The 14,406-nt window shown below is 40.4% G+C and overlaps 1 protein-coding gene across 2 annotated transcripts; it reads right to left on the bottom strand.

Moving 5' to 3' along the window:
* Positions 1 to 150: 150 nt before the first annotated feature.
* LOC132975390 (bifunctional 3'-phosphoadenosine 5'-phosphosulfate synthase 2-like) lies at positions 151 to 14,041 on the bottom strand. Of its 2 annotated transcripts, XM_061039898.1 has the most exons (13): positions 13,791 to 14,041; positions 11,199 to 11,313; positions 10,838 to 11,073; positions 10,599 to 10,737; positions 10,356 to 10,474; positions 7,655 to 7,768; positions 5,540 to 5,651; positions 4,885 to 4,938; positions 3,996 to 4,201; positions 3,588 to 3,723; positions 2,522 to 2,790; positions 2,202 to 2,431; positions 151 to 1,072 (listed from the first exon to the last, which is right to left on the bottom strand). In XM_061039898.1, the coding sequence occupies exons 1-13, from the start codon at positions 13,815 to 13,817 to the stop codon at positions 931 to 933; spliced, it is 1,899 nt and encodes a 632-aa protein (XP_060895881.1). In that variant the 5' UTR covers positions 13,818 to 14,041; the 3' UTR covers positions 151 to 930. The 2 variants fall into 2 exon arrangements, with proteins under 2 accessions (XP_060895881.1, XP_060895882.1); XM_061039899.1 differs by lacking the exon at positions 4,885 to 4,938 and having other exon boundaries at positions 13,791 to 14,035.
* Between the last annotated feature and the right edge of the window lie 365 nt (positions 14,042 to 14,406).

Genomic DNA, 14,406 nt, shown 5'->3' with positions numbered 1-14,406 from the left:
ACCAGCTGCACACAGATGGATTCAGGACAAACGCATCCCTGAAAAATAAACATTATAATCTATTACATGAGGACAAAGGGGTTATAGCTTATCTAACTGGCAAATGATCTCAGTATGAAAGAGTCAGCAATGACTTCACAAACAAATCTGTTACTTTATTACTGAATTGGACAACCTTTGTCCTTCAGGTCTTTATTATTATATGAATGCACATGCCCTCTCATACAATCACACAGTTGTCAGAGACATTATAGACAACATCAGTCAGAGATTCGTGCAGTTTCTGATTTACAATTTTGACATTTTCAGAGTAAGGCACTTTCACATTTTGACACATTTATATCTAGGTTGTATTTCCCAACAATATGAAACATGATGAATTAATCAACATCCATACATGTAAAGAGGCGCTTTAGGTAGTGATAAAACTGACACCGACTCTCATTCAGCTCGTATACTAATAACATGACCATTTCCATAAAATGCTATAAAAAAAGTGAAATCTATACGTTTCTTTTATGTATCACATCCTTCAGATAATTACATGCAAATATCAAAAATGTCTTCTGTTTTGGAATGTGCTCCAAAAAAACCCCAACTAAAAATAAAAAAAGAATCTCAAGTTAATTTTAATTTATTAAAATACATAGCTTAAGTTAATTTGCATATAAACATACAATGGATTTATAAATCACATTGTTTTATAGGAAGGTAAAAATTATATCTCTTAACTGCTGTAAGAAGATTCATTTTGGTTTGGTGAAGACTTATATAAAACACCCACAACTCATTATTTGTAGCAAATACATAATTCTTAATGTGCATATTTTATAAGTGATTTTACAAAAATCTATCTAAAATACCCTCTTAAGAACCTCTTGTATCCTTTTACAGTACTCTGTTGTCTGGCCAGCTGGATGACTTTGTCTACTACTTGTCCTTCTGCAGCGAGGTGTAGTACTCCACCAGCACCTTCCAGGCCTTTGGGGCCATGAAACCTTCCGGAGGGTTCTCTCCGCTTCGAGCCATGTTCCTCATCTTGGTTCCAGAGATGAATTCAAAGTCAGCATGTCTAAGATGGGCGAGACAGCAGGATAGTTCGTTAGATGTAAAAAAAAAAAAAATAATCTGTAACAATCTACAAGAGAAAGCTTGATATCGTACAGTGTCAAATTTTGGGAGTTGTCTTGTTTATGCTATAACCACTTACAGTGCCGACAGGAGAAAACATGGGGTCAAAGATGGTTCACATTCTCATCAAATTCAGTTTTGGCGTAAAAGGATGCAATGCAACACTGTATTATTATTTCACAGCAAGTCTGAAAAATGTAGTGACAAATACATCTGCAATGATTACTCAGTGAATCAAATATCTAATTGAAAAACAAAATCACCAGCTATGCTAATGGGTTTTATGGCAGACATGTCAAATATATGTTGTTCAAACTTTCTATTTAGCTCCAGTGAGGAAGTAATGAAAAAGGCTGACATTAATAAGAATGGCTCTTTATGAACCACCAAAGCCAGCAGGATTGACTGTTTTTATAAGGTTATTTTGAATGCCTATTACACTACCACTGGGTTGCTAAATATATTTTTTTAAACAGATAACTGCAGAAACAGCCATTTTCTACATCTATGAAGACAAAGATTTACAGTGAGTGATACGTGGGGCAGCTAAGAGAAAGCAAGAGCAGATTTTGTCATTAAACATTGGGGCGGTGATGGGCTAGTGGTTAGGTCGCACCCCATGTACGTAGGCTGTAGACCTCCAGGCGGACAGCCTGGGTTCAAGTCCGACCCGCGGCTCCTTTCTCGCTTATAATTCCCCACTCTCTCTCTAGATTTGCTTCTCTATCAAACTGTCCTATCCAAATAAAATAAAGGCAAAAAAGGCCCACCCAGCCCCCCAAAAAAGAAAAACATTAGTACAGATGTAAAGGACAGGATCCGTAAATAACAGATACTGTTTTTTTCCACAGGTGTGCCCAAATTTGACACAAAGTGAAAGTACCTTTGTAGACCTCTTTTTGCATAAGGGTTAAGAGATCATTTGTTTCATTTAGACTAATCATTATGAAAAGAATAAACAGCAGACAACGGGACAATCTGAAGGTTAGAAAAGCTCTAAGGTTCTCAGGCTGCTGTAATATTCATTCCAGATGATGATAAAAAATAACTGCAGACTTCTTCTCTCTTACCTGGCTTTGTCGTAGAAGTCCATAGCCCTCTTAGTCTTGTTGTATGCAGCCACCCTGAAGGGGATGATCTCCACAGAGGTGAGACCTGGTGCCATGGTGAGGACCTTGCCCCCGTGAGTGGGTTCATAGAGGTCCTTTTTAGTTTCTGGGTGAGGCATGCCAGCAGGGTCCCGGCCAACAATGTAAAAGTTTGCTCCGGCGATCATTCTAGCTCTACAGTGCCACTGAACCTGATGAGATCGGGGTAGTTATGAAGGTTAATATTCAATCACGCTTAAATGCTTGAGCTAAACTGATCTCACACACAAAGTACTCCCCACCTCTGTGGGCCCAGCATACATCATAGGTGAGGGGAAGATGGCCACAATGGTGTTGGCCGGGTCCAGGACGCCCTCCTCCAAGACAGCAGCATGCTGCTTCATCCGCCAGTCCAGAGGCACGTCGTCGTCTTTGGTCCAGCCTCCGAGTGGGTGCAGCAGGAGGACTGGATTCTTGTAGCCACGATCCAGAAGGCGCCGCTTGGTGTCCTGCATCAGCAGGGCATGACCGTTGTGTACTGGGTTACGAAGTTGGAAAGCAAAAATGGCATCTGTGGAGGACAACATGAAGGAGAACATAAAACATTTCATAAAGCTGTAGTGCCTGTAGTAAAAGCTGTGGTATAACACTCTAGTCACAGCAGTGCCAGTCAACAAATCCCATTAAAAATGTGTTAGGGAAGGAAAGAAGTATTATTTTGTGCTATAGTATTCCCCCTTTATACTCACTAACATCAAATGTGAAGCACAGAGCAGTACCAAACAAATGAACTATTGGTTTTAAGCTGACACAATAAAGCATTAAGCTCTTTCCAACTTTAAAAATATATTTCTGCTTGGGTTTAGGAGTACAGACGGGCAGAAAGTTTGTTATTCTTTTCATGGGGTTTGTTCACTTTAAGGTTACACAAAGTCTTTACAGGCCTAATCCATTCAGTGCACATCACAACATGCTTTCACCAGTATATAAACTAAGGATGGGACCACTGGGCAGCAAAGAATACTTACTGTAAAGGGAAAATATGCCTTAATTCATACTGTACTGTTTTGCGGTGAAGATAATTAACTGAGACAATCTTCAACACAACATTCATGTCAAAGTGAAAGTTAAACCATGTGATCACACGCCAAACATCAGCATGCTCATTCAAATTTACCATTTTTTGTTTTTCATTTGGTCCTTTTCTCAAGTTCTTCTGAAAGACAGATGGGGCAAAGGAGCTAAACAAATTGCTACTGTGTTACTTTTTTGAACCAGCATCCATGTTTATTGGATCGCTGGAGATGTAATTCAAAGTCTCAACATCTACTTACAATCAAAATGCAGATTTTGTTTTGGTATTCTTACCTGCTTTCATGTCTTTGAACTTTTGCTTGAGCTGCTGTGGAGTGAGGCGGTACTGGTCGAGTCCATCGTTCCATTTGATTCGCTCCAGAACCTCCAGGTCGCCACCTACCAGCCAATCACCTCCCTCCATAACCATCTGCACAAGGTGATGAAAAGAGAATACCACACCTGTGACTGCAATCAGTATTCATATCCGGGTCAAATAACTGCCTGAGGTGAGCTGGATGGTGTAATATTGATTTGTCACTTAAGTAAGTGTTTGTTGGCATCAAATTACAAAGACTTACTTTAATATTGACAATGAAAGCAAACAATGATGGCACTACTGATGGATCTAAGAGGGTAAATATGCTGTTGACACAGAAATTATAACTTTGTGTTGAAAACATTTAGTGAATGCTTTATTACCTTAATGTAAGGGTGCTGTGGACATGTGGTGCCCCACTGCCTGGCGCAGCGTTCCTCCTTACGATGTTCATAAAACTCGGGGTTCCTGAGGACAGCCACACGTGAACCCTGGTACTCCAGAGCAATGGCCGCACAGCCGTCCAGCTGCTGTTTGGTCTCAGCGCTGACAGGCAGGACGATGGGAACAGTCAGGTTGATAGCCCCGCCTGAGAGAGAAGAGCAGGCAGTGATAGCAACCATGGCAGGTATCTTTTCTCAAATCTTATTAACAATAAACAGAACCATTAAGATGATTTGCGAGTTGCAATTACTTTAAATATTTTAGCTTGTTGCTATTGGGCGTGAACTTGTGAGCAAGCAAGAAAAAGTTTGTAAAGAAAAAAGAACTGAATCAACAGCTCCGTTATTTAGCTAAATGATTTGAACAGTTCGCTTTAGAGTAATGGATTGATGGTTTGAAAAGTCAGCTCATCCTTATGGACTAACGGCTTGAACAGTTTGCTAAAAGTAAGGGGGTCAGAAGTCAGAGGTAAAACAATGAATTAGCTTTAAATAATGGATAAATGGCTGCAATTTCTATTGCAAACTACCTGACTACCTGATTTAAATATTGACATTTTAGTATGAAAAAAATCCAATATCCACTTTTCTATTGTAATTAACATTTTTGAAATCATTCAGAAGACAAACGGTTGGGAACTCACCTTGAGTATATAAAGTCATATAAATATATCTTAATGAAAATGTGAGTTTATTAAAAAGAAAATTAACATCTGCGACGTCAGGTGGGCCTGTGTAGTCAAACTATGATGGGCACACTGAGTTTTAAAAGGCAGGCATTGGAATCACACGTTTTGAAGGTGTGATTTTACATTTTGATCCGTTAAACCATTATGTTTGGATGCAGGGGGTTTCGCTGGTTTGGTGGAACTTGGTCGGATTTCTGAGGTATGTTAGTTTAATGTGACAAAAGAAGAAAATCCTTTTGTCTTTTATTGTCCTTAATAAAGAGATTCTAAGACAGAAGCTTTTCAGGATGGACTACATCAGTGAAATAACTGGAGAATCATAAATGATTCAAACCGTCACAAAGGGAAGAACGTCATTTATCCTGAATGATGGTAAAGCATCCTCAAGTAAGTTTCCTTCATAAATGTTCAAGTCAGAATATTATTATTGAAACCACTTTACCGATATGTGTTTGCATGTGGCTGTTGTACCCGTGTCTCAGATTGTGTCCTTGATTCTTTATTTGTTTTCCATTTTCTTCTTTATTTCTAAGAAGACCACTCTGTGTGTGTGTGTGTGAGTGTGTGATTAGGGCTAGGACTTAGACTCTGGTTTCATTGGTGTCTTTTGTCTCCAACACTTCACTGTTGTTCTCGCCCTTAAAGAGTCCTAGAAGAATCACACGTACACCTTTCATCTGTTGCTGATGTTGTCACTTTGAAAGGGAACAAGCAGCTTTTATGGTTGATGCTGTGCTGCTGTTTTGTGTCCTGGCAGATTATAAGAAGAGTAAATATGCTGCAGCCGTCTCTTACCGTCCAACAGGTTGCCAAAGTGCAAGACCTGCAGGAACTCTCTCTCTCTCATGAAGCCTTTCAGAGGGCTAGCCCAGCCCTCTGCCAAAACCTGCACCCACTGCAGATCCAACTGGGGACAAAAAAAAAGATGACTCATTATAAACTGCAGGAACTACTGAAGACATGTTTCTACTTCTGGCAGACTAAGATTTACCTACACTGATGGAATTCATTGGTTGATGCAAATCTTGATACACTTATCAACATTTCTGTAGTTGCTTTAAAGTTTGCTTTCCAAGCCCGGAGCAGTCTAGGCCTGTGAAGGCTGTTTCGTCATGAGCCGGGGATCTGGCCGAAGATTTCTGCCGATTTTAATAAGGCAGTTTTTTCTTACCACTGTAACTTTTGCTGCTTTGCTAAAGTGCTCATGATGGATAGGCCGGATCTTTGTAACATAGCAATAAGTAAGTTCTTTTACCTGCTTTTTGTAACATAACAATAAGTAAGGTCTTTTTACCCGCTCTTTTGTAATGTTAACAGACAAAGAGTAAGGTATTTTACCTGCTTTTTACCTGCAGTGTCTCGAGATAACACTTGTTATGAGTTGACGCTATACAAATAAAAATTAATTGATTGATTGATTATGAATAAAAAACTCCATAAACAATGTTTTCTTTGAAACCTCAATTTAGCTTTAACTGTTTGCCTGTTTCCCATGATTTTAAGACCTTCAGTGTCAAACCATATAAAGTCTCATTGTGCTGTGTTTGAATGAGACAAACAGAGCTTCTTATGAACAGGCTTTAACCACATTTATATCAAACAACAACTCACTTGGCTAAAAGACTTAGAGCATTATAAGGGCTGGATAACTGTAATCAAGAGTACTGCTTTACTCTATTATTATATATACACGCTATTTTTTTTTTACAGTTTTAAAGGCCACACTTGAACAAAACGTGTCCCCTGATTGATTACTATCTTCTTTAGGGTGGTTGCCTAAGTTTTGGCACGCTTCTCCCCCCGCAGCTTTTGCGCCACACACATAAATAAGGTATCAAAACGAGTGGCTCTGGGGCGCTGGTGGTGTAGTGGCTGGTGCATACCAGGTGTGTTTAAAACAGAGCAATAATGTGTGTCAAGCTCGTAAAGCGGTCGTTTTAGCGCTGCAGCTCCTGGACAAGCCTAAACTATACCACATTTGCTTGACAGTCACGCAACTGAATTTGAGGATTTTACTGTTTTGACTCATGTTTTCTGCCACTGAAGTCACAGTCTGAATGGTAGATTTAAATAACTATCTCAAAGTCCAAACAGATCAGTGATACTAGTTTTAGTTTTCAAGCTGTTTGGGGCTTAGTCCATAGGAATACATTGACGGAATGTTTGGTTCTGCCGTCGGGATTTGAATGTCAATTGATCAGTGTGCAGCTGCAGCTAATAAACAGTGGGTGATGCAATGAACTACAGGGGGCTAACCCTTTCAATACCACAACACAAAGTTGTGGAGTTTCACCAGTTAACCCAGTCTAATGTGCATTGAGAGCAACCACCCTTCACAATTTCTGCAGGAATTGTATAGTTTCATTTTTATTATCATTATTATTTTGTTTGGCCATTTTGCCTTTATTTGATAGTATGGGCTGAAGAGAGACAAGGAAATGTGGGGAGAGAGAGAGTGAGAGAGAGGGGGATGAAATGCACAACAGTGGGGATGAACAGTCTTCTCTCTTGGGTGATAATTGAACCAGCGATCAGTTTGTTGAGGACTGTTGCCTCTTTACATGGGGTACCTGCTCTACCAACTAAGACAACCAGCGCCCCACATCTCTAAAATTCTATGAAGATATAATTCACTTTCACATCGACTATTAGAGTGCTCACTTTCACTTATTCTGTAGATATGTGTGCTAGAAATCTTCATTCAGCTTCAGGGATCCGAGCTGAGCGATCGGTAGGTTTTTATGTCTTTATTAGTACCCAGGGAAGTCAGAGTAGACCATTAGCACAAGCGGAGCAGTGGGGAATGTTTATGGGCTCATCATAAGCGGCACTCTGCCACCTCTAGTGCGGAACCCCTCGCCCCTCTGCTGGGTGATAAAATAAAGCCTATATACCAGAGATGTGGGTTACCTTGGTGATGCTGATGGTGGGAAGCGTGTTTGCGTCAGCCACAGCGAGATTCAGCTTGTTCTCCGGGACAAAGAGCTCCTTCAACTCCTCCATGATCTCGCTGGGTACAATATCCTACATACGAAGAGAAAAAAAGGGTATTATCAATACTTTATTGTTGGATAAGGTGAGTTAAGCAGGACTCACACTAAAGATTATTTTTATTTTTAATTCATCAGGCAATTCTTTTTTGAATGACCATTTAACTTGAGGGTCCATTACTTTACATTTTGTTATTTATGAAACAAAAAGAAAGCAGCAAATCTTCCCATTTGAGAAGATCAAACCAACGAATGTTTCACATGAATGCTTAAAAAAATGATTGAAATGATTCATCAATCATCAAAAAAACTGTAAAATGTTCCTCTTGCCATCAACCAAACAATTAACTTTCAAGGTCTATGCTTTTGTATGGACTTATACCGGCTCTGGGTAATTGGTTGTTAATTGTAGATGATACATTTTTTGTTGTAAATATTTTTGTCTCCATTTTAAATAATAAGTCAAATTGTTCAGAAAATAGTAAGTTAATTCATTTAAAACTACAGGTAATTGGGAGGTCTATTTCACACATATTTCAGGTCCGTGATATCGCTTACCTTTAGCTTTTCAGCTTTCTAAAATAAGTTGATCGTATATAAAGGGACTTACAATACATACTGTTTATATTTAACGGCATGGTGTCACGATGGTGTGTTAAATTCAGTGTTTAGATTAATTTTCCTGTTTCATTTTCGTCATTTTTTATCCTCTATGTCCTGTGTGTATTGTCACTGTTACATACATGTGTTCTCTGTGTGTCTTTAGTGTTTCCTGTTTTATTTTGAAGTTCTTGTCCCCAGTGTTTCTTGTCTTACTTCCTCCCCCTGTCTGGTTCCCCTGCATTTTGATTGTCCTGATTGTCTTCACCTGTGTCGTTAGTCTCACCTGTGTGTGATAACCCCTGTGTCTATTTAGTCTCAGTGTTCCTTCCCTCTTGTTGTCAGTTCGTCAAAAGCTAACCTTCCTTGTGTCCCTGAGCCTGTACTGCGGATTCCTGTGAACTTCTGTGATTTTTCCGTGTTTGGATATTGTTGGACTTTGTTTTGTGCATTTTTGTCAAAAATAACTTGTTTTGAAAAGTCAGTAACTTATAAAAGGAATGTTTGCGCTTTGAAACTCGTTATTTTTGTTCTGTAATTGGGTCCCACTCCTTGTTTTTCCCCAAACATGACACATGGATACAACCAAAACACTCAAAGAATCTTCAACTTCATCAAATATATAATTAGCTGCTTCAAGCACTACATTCAGAAGACTCCTCCCATTCTTTCCTTAAAAAGTTGTATTCATGATCATAGGTGTAGGATGTTGTTGTTCCTTTTAGTACACCAGTTATCGTCGGTGGATGTGCCTGTTGTTCTACATCTGAATACGATCATAAATGGAGTTAGAATCCCTTCAACTTAAAATAATGAACCTGCTACCAAACGTTCACAAAACAATCTTTTCTGTTTAACTAATTTTCAAAATACTTGCCTACTAATACCCTACTTTTACAACACATTGGAGACACAAGTCTCTTTATGAATAAAGACTGTTTTTGCTTGATAGTTTGATTTGTGAACATGAACATTACTTAGTTTGGTTCTGTCAGTCTTATTGGAGAACATGGTTGATTTCTGAAAAGGATTTTGAAGTGGTGATGATGTGTCATTTCACTCTCACTGCTTCTTCTCAAAAGAATCTGCACTATCATCGTGAACCAGGCAGATATACGTGCCGTTGATATAAAGAATGACGCAGCTTGTCTTGGGGCGTTTATTTGGCAACGCATTCATTGGAAGAGAAGGCAAACTATAGGCAGCTTATGTTGTTGACACAGGGTTACTATAGGATTATTATTAGTAGTAGTAGTAGTTACCAATGCCTCTTTGACAGGCCTGTAAACAAAACTTTGTTGAGTCAACAGATATTAATTTCATCAGCAAACTGTTGTCACTACAGCCAGGACCTTGGCAGCAAAAGCATTATTACATCCTGGGTTTGTATCCGTGTCTGGATCTGTTATACCTTAGCATATTTACAAATCATTACATCAATGTTGCATGGCTGCAACACTATACCCCTTCCTTTCTCAGCTGTGAAAAGTAACTCAAGAATTACTACAGCGAACAAATGTTTTTTTTTAAACCCCCAACTATTTGGAGACCTAAGAACCTTTGAACATATATTGTTCGGCTAGCATTTTGTAGTATTTTCCTTTCATCTCAGTCATCACTTTTGACCCACTCCCCCCACAGTGATCAAGCACGGCTCTTCCTTACTAACCCATTCCCTGGCTTGTGAAAGTCTTCATTGCTTGCCTGGATCATCCAGGACAAACAAAGAACAGTGATCTACTTCATTCAACGTTTAAAATAAATGTTTGTTTTTTGGTAGCCAGTGAGTACAGCCCATCCTGGACTATATTGAATTTCTTTCAGGATTTGAGCTGCTTGTTTAAATAGAGATTCTGAATATGAACAGGTATTAGCATTTGACACATATGATGGATGCCTACAGTATGTGAGATGCAGCATGAACAGAACAATGACTGTCAGGGAAGTCTGGAAAAGTTGTCCAGGGTTTGTTTGACAATCTTATGCAAGGAAAACATATGATCCTGGTGTCTTTCACCCACCTGATCCCTGAGCAGCTCCAACACTTGGTGGAGGCACTCGTTCACCGTGAGCTCACCAGTTTTCAGCACAAGATCGGGAATCTCAGGGCGTTCATAATCTGAGTCAATCCCAGTGAAACCTGGCAACAAATGTAAAAAACCATAACTAGAGTCAACCACAGGTTTGAAGAAAGGGCTTGGCAGTACTTGTATGATTTGTAGAGTGGCAGCACAAAAAACCGAGTTGAATATTGTCAAACAGACCTTTGATCTCTCCAGCACGAGCCTTCTTGTAAAGTCCTTTTACATCCCGGCTCTCGCACACCTCAAGAGGAGCGTGGATGAACACCTCGAAAAATGGCAACCCGTTACTTGCATGAATCTTTCTGGCTTCCTCACGATCCTGTCGGGGGAAAAAAATTGTACATATGATACAGTCCAAAGTATAGAGACGTGTCCCAGATATTCAGCCAAAAAAAATAAATAAATAAACATGTTCTGACCTTAGAGAAAGGAGAGATGAAACTTGTGACGCACACCAGCCCGGCGTCTGCAAACAGTCGGGCCACCTCAGCAATACGACGGATGTTCTCCTCTCGATCGCCTGCTGAGAAGCCAAGATTCTTGTTCAGGCCGTGGCGAATGTTGTCTCCATCCAGTGAGTAGCAGGGGATAGCATGAGACACCAGGAACTCTTCCAGTGCAAAACTGATGGTGGTCTTTCCGGCCCCGGACAAACCTTGTGGAGGAATGGGATAAGCGTGACACTGGGTTGAACGAGGTTCTGGTTTAACACTAGTCCATATTAGATGAAGTCTACTTGCAGCCATGGTCTCATTTCATCAAATCCGTAAAGAGATTTACCGGTGAGCCAAATGGTACAGCCTCTGAAGCCTCCCCTGGTTCCCACAACCTGCCCCCTCTTGCTTCGGCTTACATGGTGGGCCTGGTAAACCACGTTAGTCGATCTGTTGAGATCCTAAAACACAAGAAATGTCCTTGGATTGAGGCAAAATAAATGATGACACAGTTAGTGTGATGAAATCATCAAACAGGACCTTGTTACATAATTAGATTTGCATTTCATTACACTTTACACAGTAATTAAAAGTAACTGTATAACTGGTTTTCCATGCCCTTTTCAAAGTGACTATGTGGACCAGGCTGTGAATAAATGGGGTTGTATTGACTCTTAGAGGGGAGGGGTAAAGGGGGAGGATGGCATGGAGGGAGGGAGAGGACTGACTGGACAATGTGTCCAGTGTGCTGCCTGCAGCCCAGCGATGATGTGGCAGTGATCATGCCCACACGTTCGCCCTCTGCATCCACTCTTCCCTCTTCCCCACACCCATCCCCATGTCACCACTTTGCGCATACTCGCCCCTCCTGGCCCTGTCTGACTGAATTCTGGTGGTCCCTCACACGGCCATGACTGAAGTAAAAGATGTCCTCGACACATCACATAGTTTTTAGTTCGTTTCATTAAAAGATTTGAGAAGAGCAGTCAATATTTTTTTTTTCCTATTGGAGGGTATACAAGTATGCTAGGTTTATAATAATATGAATGATAATGGCATTTAAAAAAAAAAAGTTCACACTAAGTAACCTAAAATATTTGACAAAAAGTAATAGATATATAATATAATTGGCCTTTCGAATCAATTATTTCTCACCGTTTTTTTCTAAAGGTCAGCATGTGAGGAGAAAGGTTTGAGAATCACGGTGTGCATAGCTTGTTACAGTTGTTCCACTGTGTACTTATATACCCTTGTGATCTAGCTCACGAGGTTATACAATAAGGAAAGTTATATTTGGGTTGTGTTCTCTCAGATGAATTAGTTATTTCAACTTGCCCGCGTGATTGTCGAAGAGAAATAAACACTGGTGGCTGACCTTGAAAAGGGCGGTCTGAACGATACAAAGGTGAGACATTCAGGATGTAAATGTATACTACTATCGTCACTTGTATCAGACGCCATTGTTTCACCACAAGCAGTGTTTTCAAAGTAACCTGAGGCTCCGACTCACAAAAAAAACTAGAACAAATGAACGTCACACGCTCTCATAATGACCATAATGCTCCTCATATGACATGTAGCCTCCACTTTGTGCTCGTAAACCCACACACACACACAGAAATGTGGGACAAACAACACTATAGTATTCTATCAGACATCAGAGACACCTTCTCTCCTCCCATCACAGACTCTTAAAGCCAGCACATCACTCCTTATCCTCTCTTCCTCCCTTTACTTCTGATGAGGTGTCATTTTTTTTGTCTGTGCACTTTCATCATGGTCACATCATTTCACAACTGTAGAAATATGTAAGAGATAAAACCTACGCTTTATATATTTCTTTGACATTTTCCTTTCTCGTACATTTAACTGTTCCATTGAAAAGCATTTTTTAACCGTATTATTGTGTAAGAAATGTGCTGTATGAACTCGATTTTGAAAACCTTACGCAACTCCAACTTCCACTTCAGTTGTCCTGTGTTGTCAGGAAATAGTTATCTGATAAAACTGATACACGAGCATTGTGAAAATCTTCAACTGAGGGCAAATGCATTGCGCCACAGTTTGTATAAAAACTATTTTGCAAATAGTGATCACTGTCATCGTCAAATGTTAGTCCAGAATGTTAAATATTTGTATTGGTTTGTACATTTTTACAATGTATTAAATGTATTGATATGGTGTTGACATCTACTGTCTGCAGAAGTGCACCTTTGTTGTTGTAGCAACAAAGTACAGCTTTATGGGACAGAAAACACATGACAAGTTCGTGCATGAAACATACTGTACGAGCCTTACAGTTCATGGTATATTTCCCCTGATTTCTCGCTTTTCTCAATCTTTGGACAACTCCGCATATGGTCTCCAAGTCAGCAGCATTCCTGTGCAGCATCAGTTTGCTGTTTCACAGTGGCTCCTTTCTACCCCCCCCCCCCCCCCCCCCCCCCCCCTCCCCTCTCTCTCTCTTTAAGACACCCTCCGTTATGAATGGGCCAAATTGACATGGAAACGTTGCTACAACAACCAGCCTATTCAGAGCCCAGGCTGTAACCATCACACCTGGAAGAAAGTCCAAAGCTGCAAACAAGTGAGCAGTGATTTAAATACAAAGACCAAAAAAAAAGATCTATAAAACTACAGCCAGGGGAGAGCCAAAGTTACCGTCTACTCTCGCTGCTTTTCTGTGCGATGACTGCGATCGTATTGTAAGAGTATACTTAAAACAAGGGTGAACTATAGCGGAGATTCATGTTATTATCGCGTATTAACACATTTGACACCGACTTGGGAGGACCGACTTGGGAGACTTCGTCTCGGACGCCGTCGGCTTACATACACTCCATTGCACTTTACACAAACATTTGAAAGGCTCAAATCTGATGACAGCTCTAATTTCAGCTGTTCCTCTATCCTCCCGGTTATCTCAATATCTACTTACCGTGCAAAGCTTTTTCACTCCAGACATTTTCCCGCAAGTGTATTACCGCCGACGGACTGCTGAACACGGGGCTGGTCTGCTGCACACACGGGCCTGGGAGGATGAGCCGGTCGTTTGAGTTGTAAATCTCAAAACTTTTGGCTGCGGTACTCGAAGAAGACGATGTTTTTTTTTTTTTTTGGTTTTTTTTAAAAGGGACTTCCAAGACACGTAGCATTCCGCTGGCCCAGCCTCCAGCCCTCCTCCTTCGACGTCCAGAAATCTGCATAATTCGCCGTTTACCAGCCAATACTCAAGCATAACGACACGACGGGGCTGAGCACTGAAACCGGCAGCTCTTGCCTTGGTCGGAGGTTGGACATCATGTTCATCCCAGTTCTGTTGAATCACAGCAGTACTTTTTTTTTTTTTTTTTTTTTCCCCAAAGGCATATCTGGACATAGCCTTGTCGGTGTTGCTTTTCTGCCTGTGTTTTCACATTCATAAACAAAATCCTAATCCTACTGATTTATCCGCGAACACACGTCAGGTCGCCTCGCTGCCTTGTTGCGTAGTAACGGTAACTTTTCTCACTCAAGCTGGTTACATTTTTTTATCCTCAGTTAAGTTAATGTTA

This window comes from Labrus mixtus, chromosome 6, assembly GCF_963584025.1.
Source record: "Labrus mixtus chromosome 6, fLabMix1.1, whole genome shotgun sequence".
Taxonomy (NCBI): Eukaryota; Metazoa; Chordata; class Actinopteri; order Labriformes; family Labridae; genus Labrus; species Labrus mixtus.
The sequence above is the reverse complement of the archived record's forward strand: the minus strand, read 5'-3'. Positions and strand labels throughout refer to the sequence as shown.

Excerpts from the sequence above, each read along its gene's own strand:
- LOC132975390 (XM_061039898.1), bottom strand. The coding sequence starts at position 13,817 with ATGTCTGGAGTGAAAAAGCTTTGCACG. Across the intron at positions 11,314-13,790 it reads GAGTGAAAAAGCTTTGCACG|GATCTCAACAGATCGACTAA; the intron begins GTAAGTAGATAT and ends CTTGTGTTTTAG. Across the intron at positions 2,432-2,521 it reads TGTATGCTGGGCCCACAGAG|GTTCAGTGGCACTGTAGAGC; the intron begins GTGGGGAGTACT and ends CGATCTCATCAG.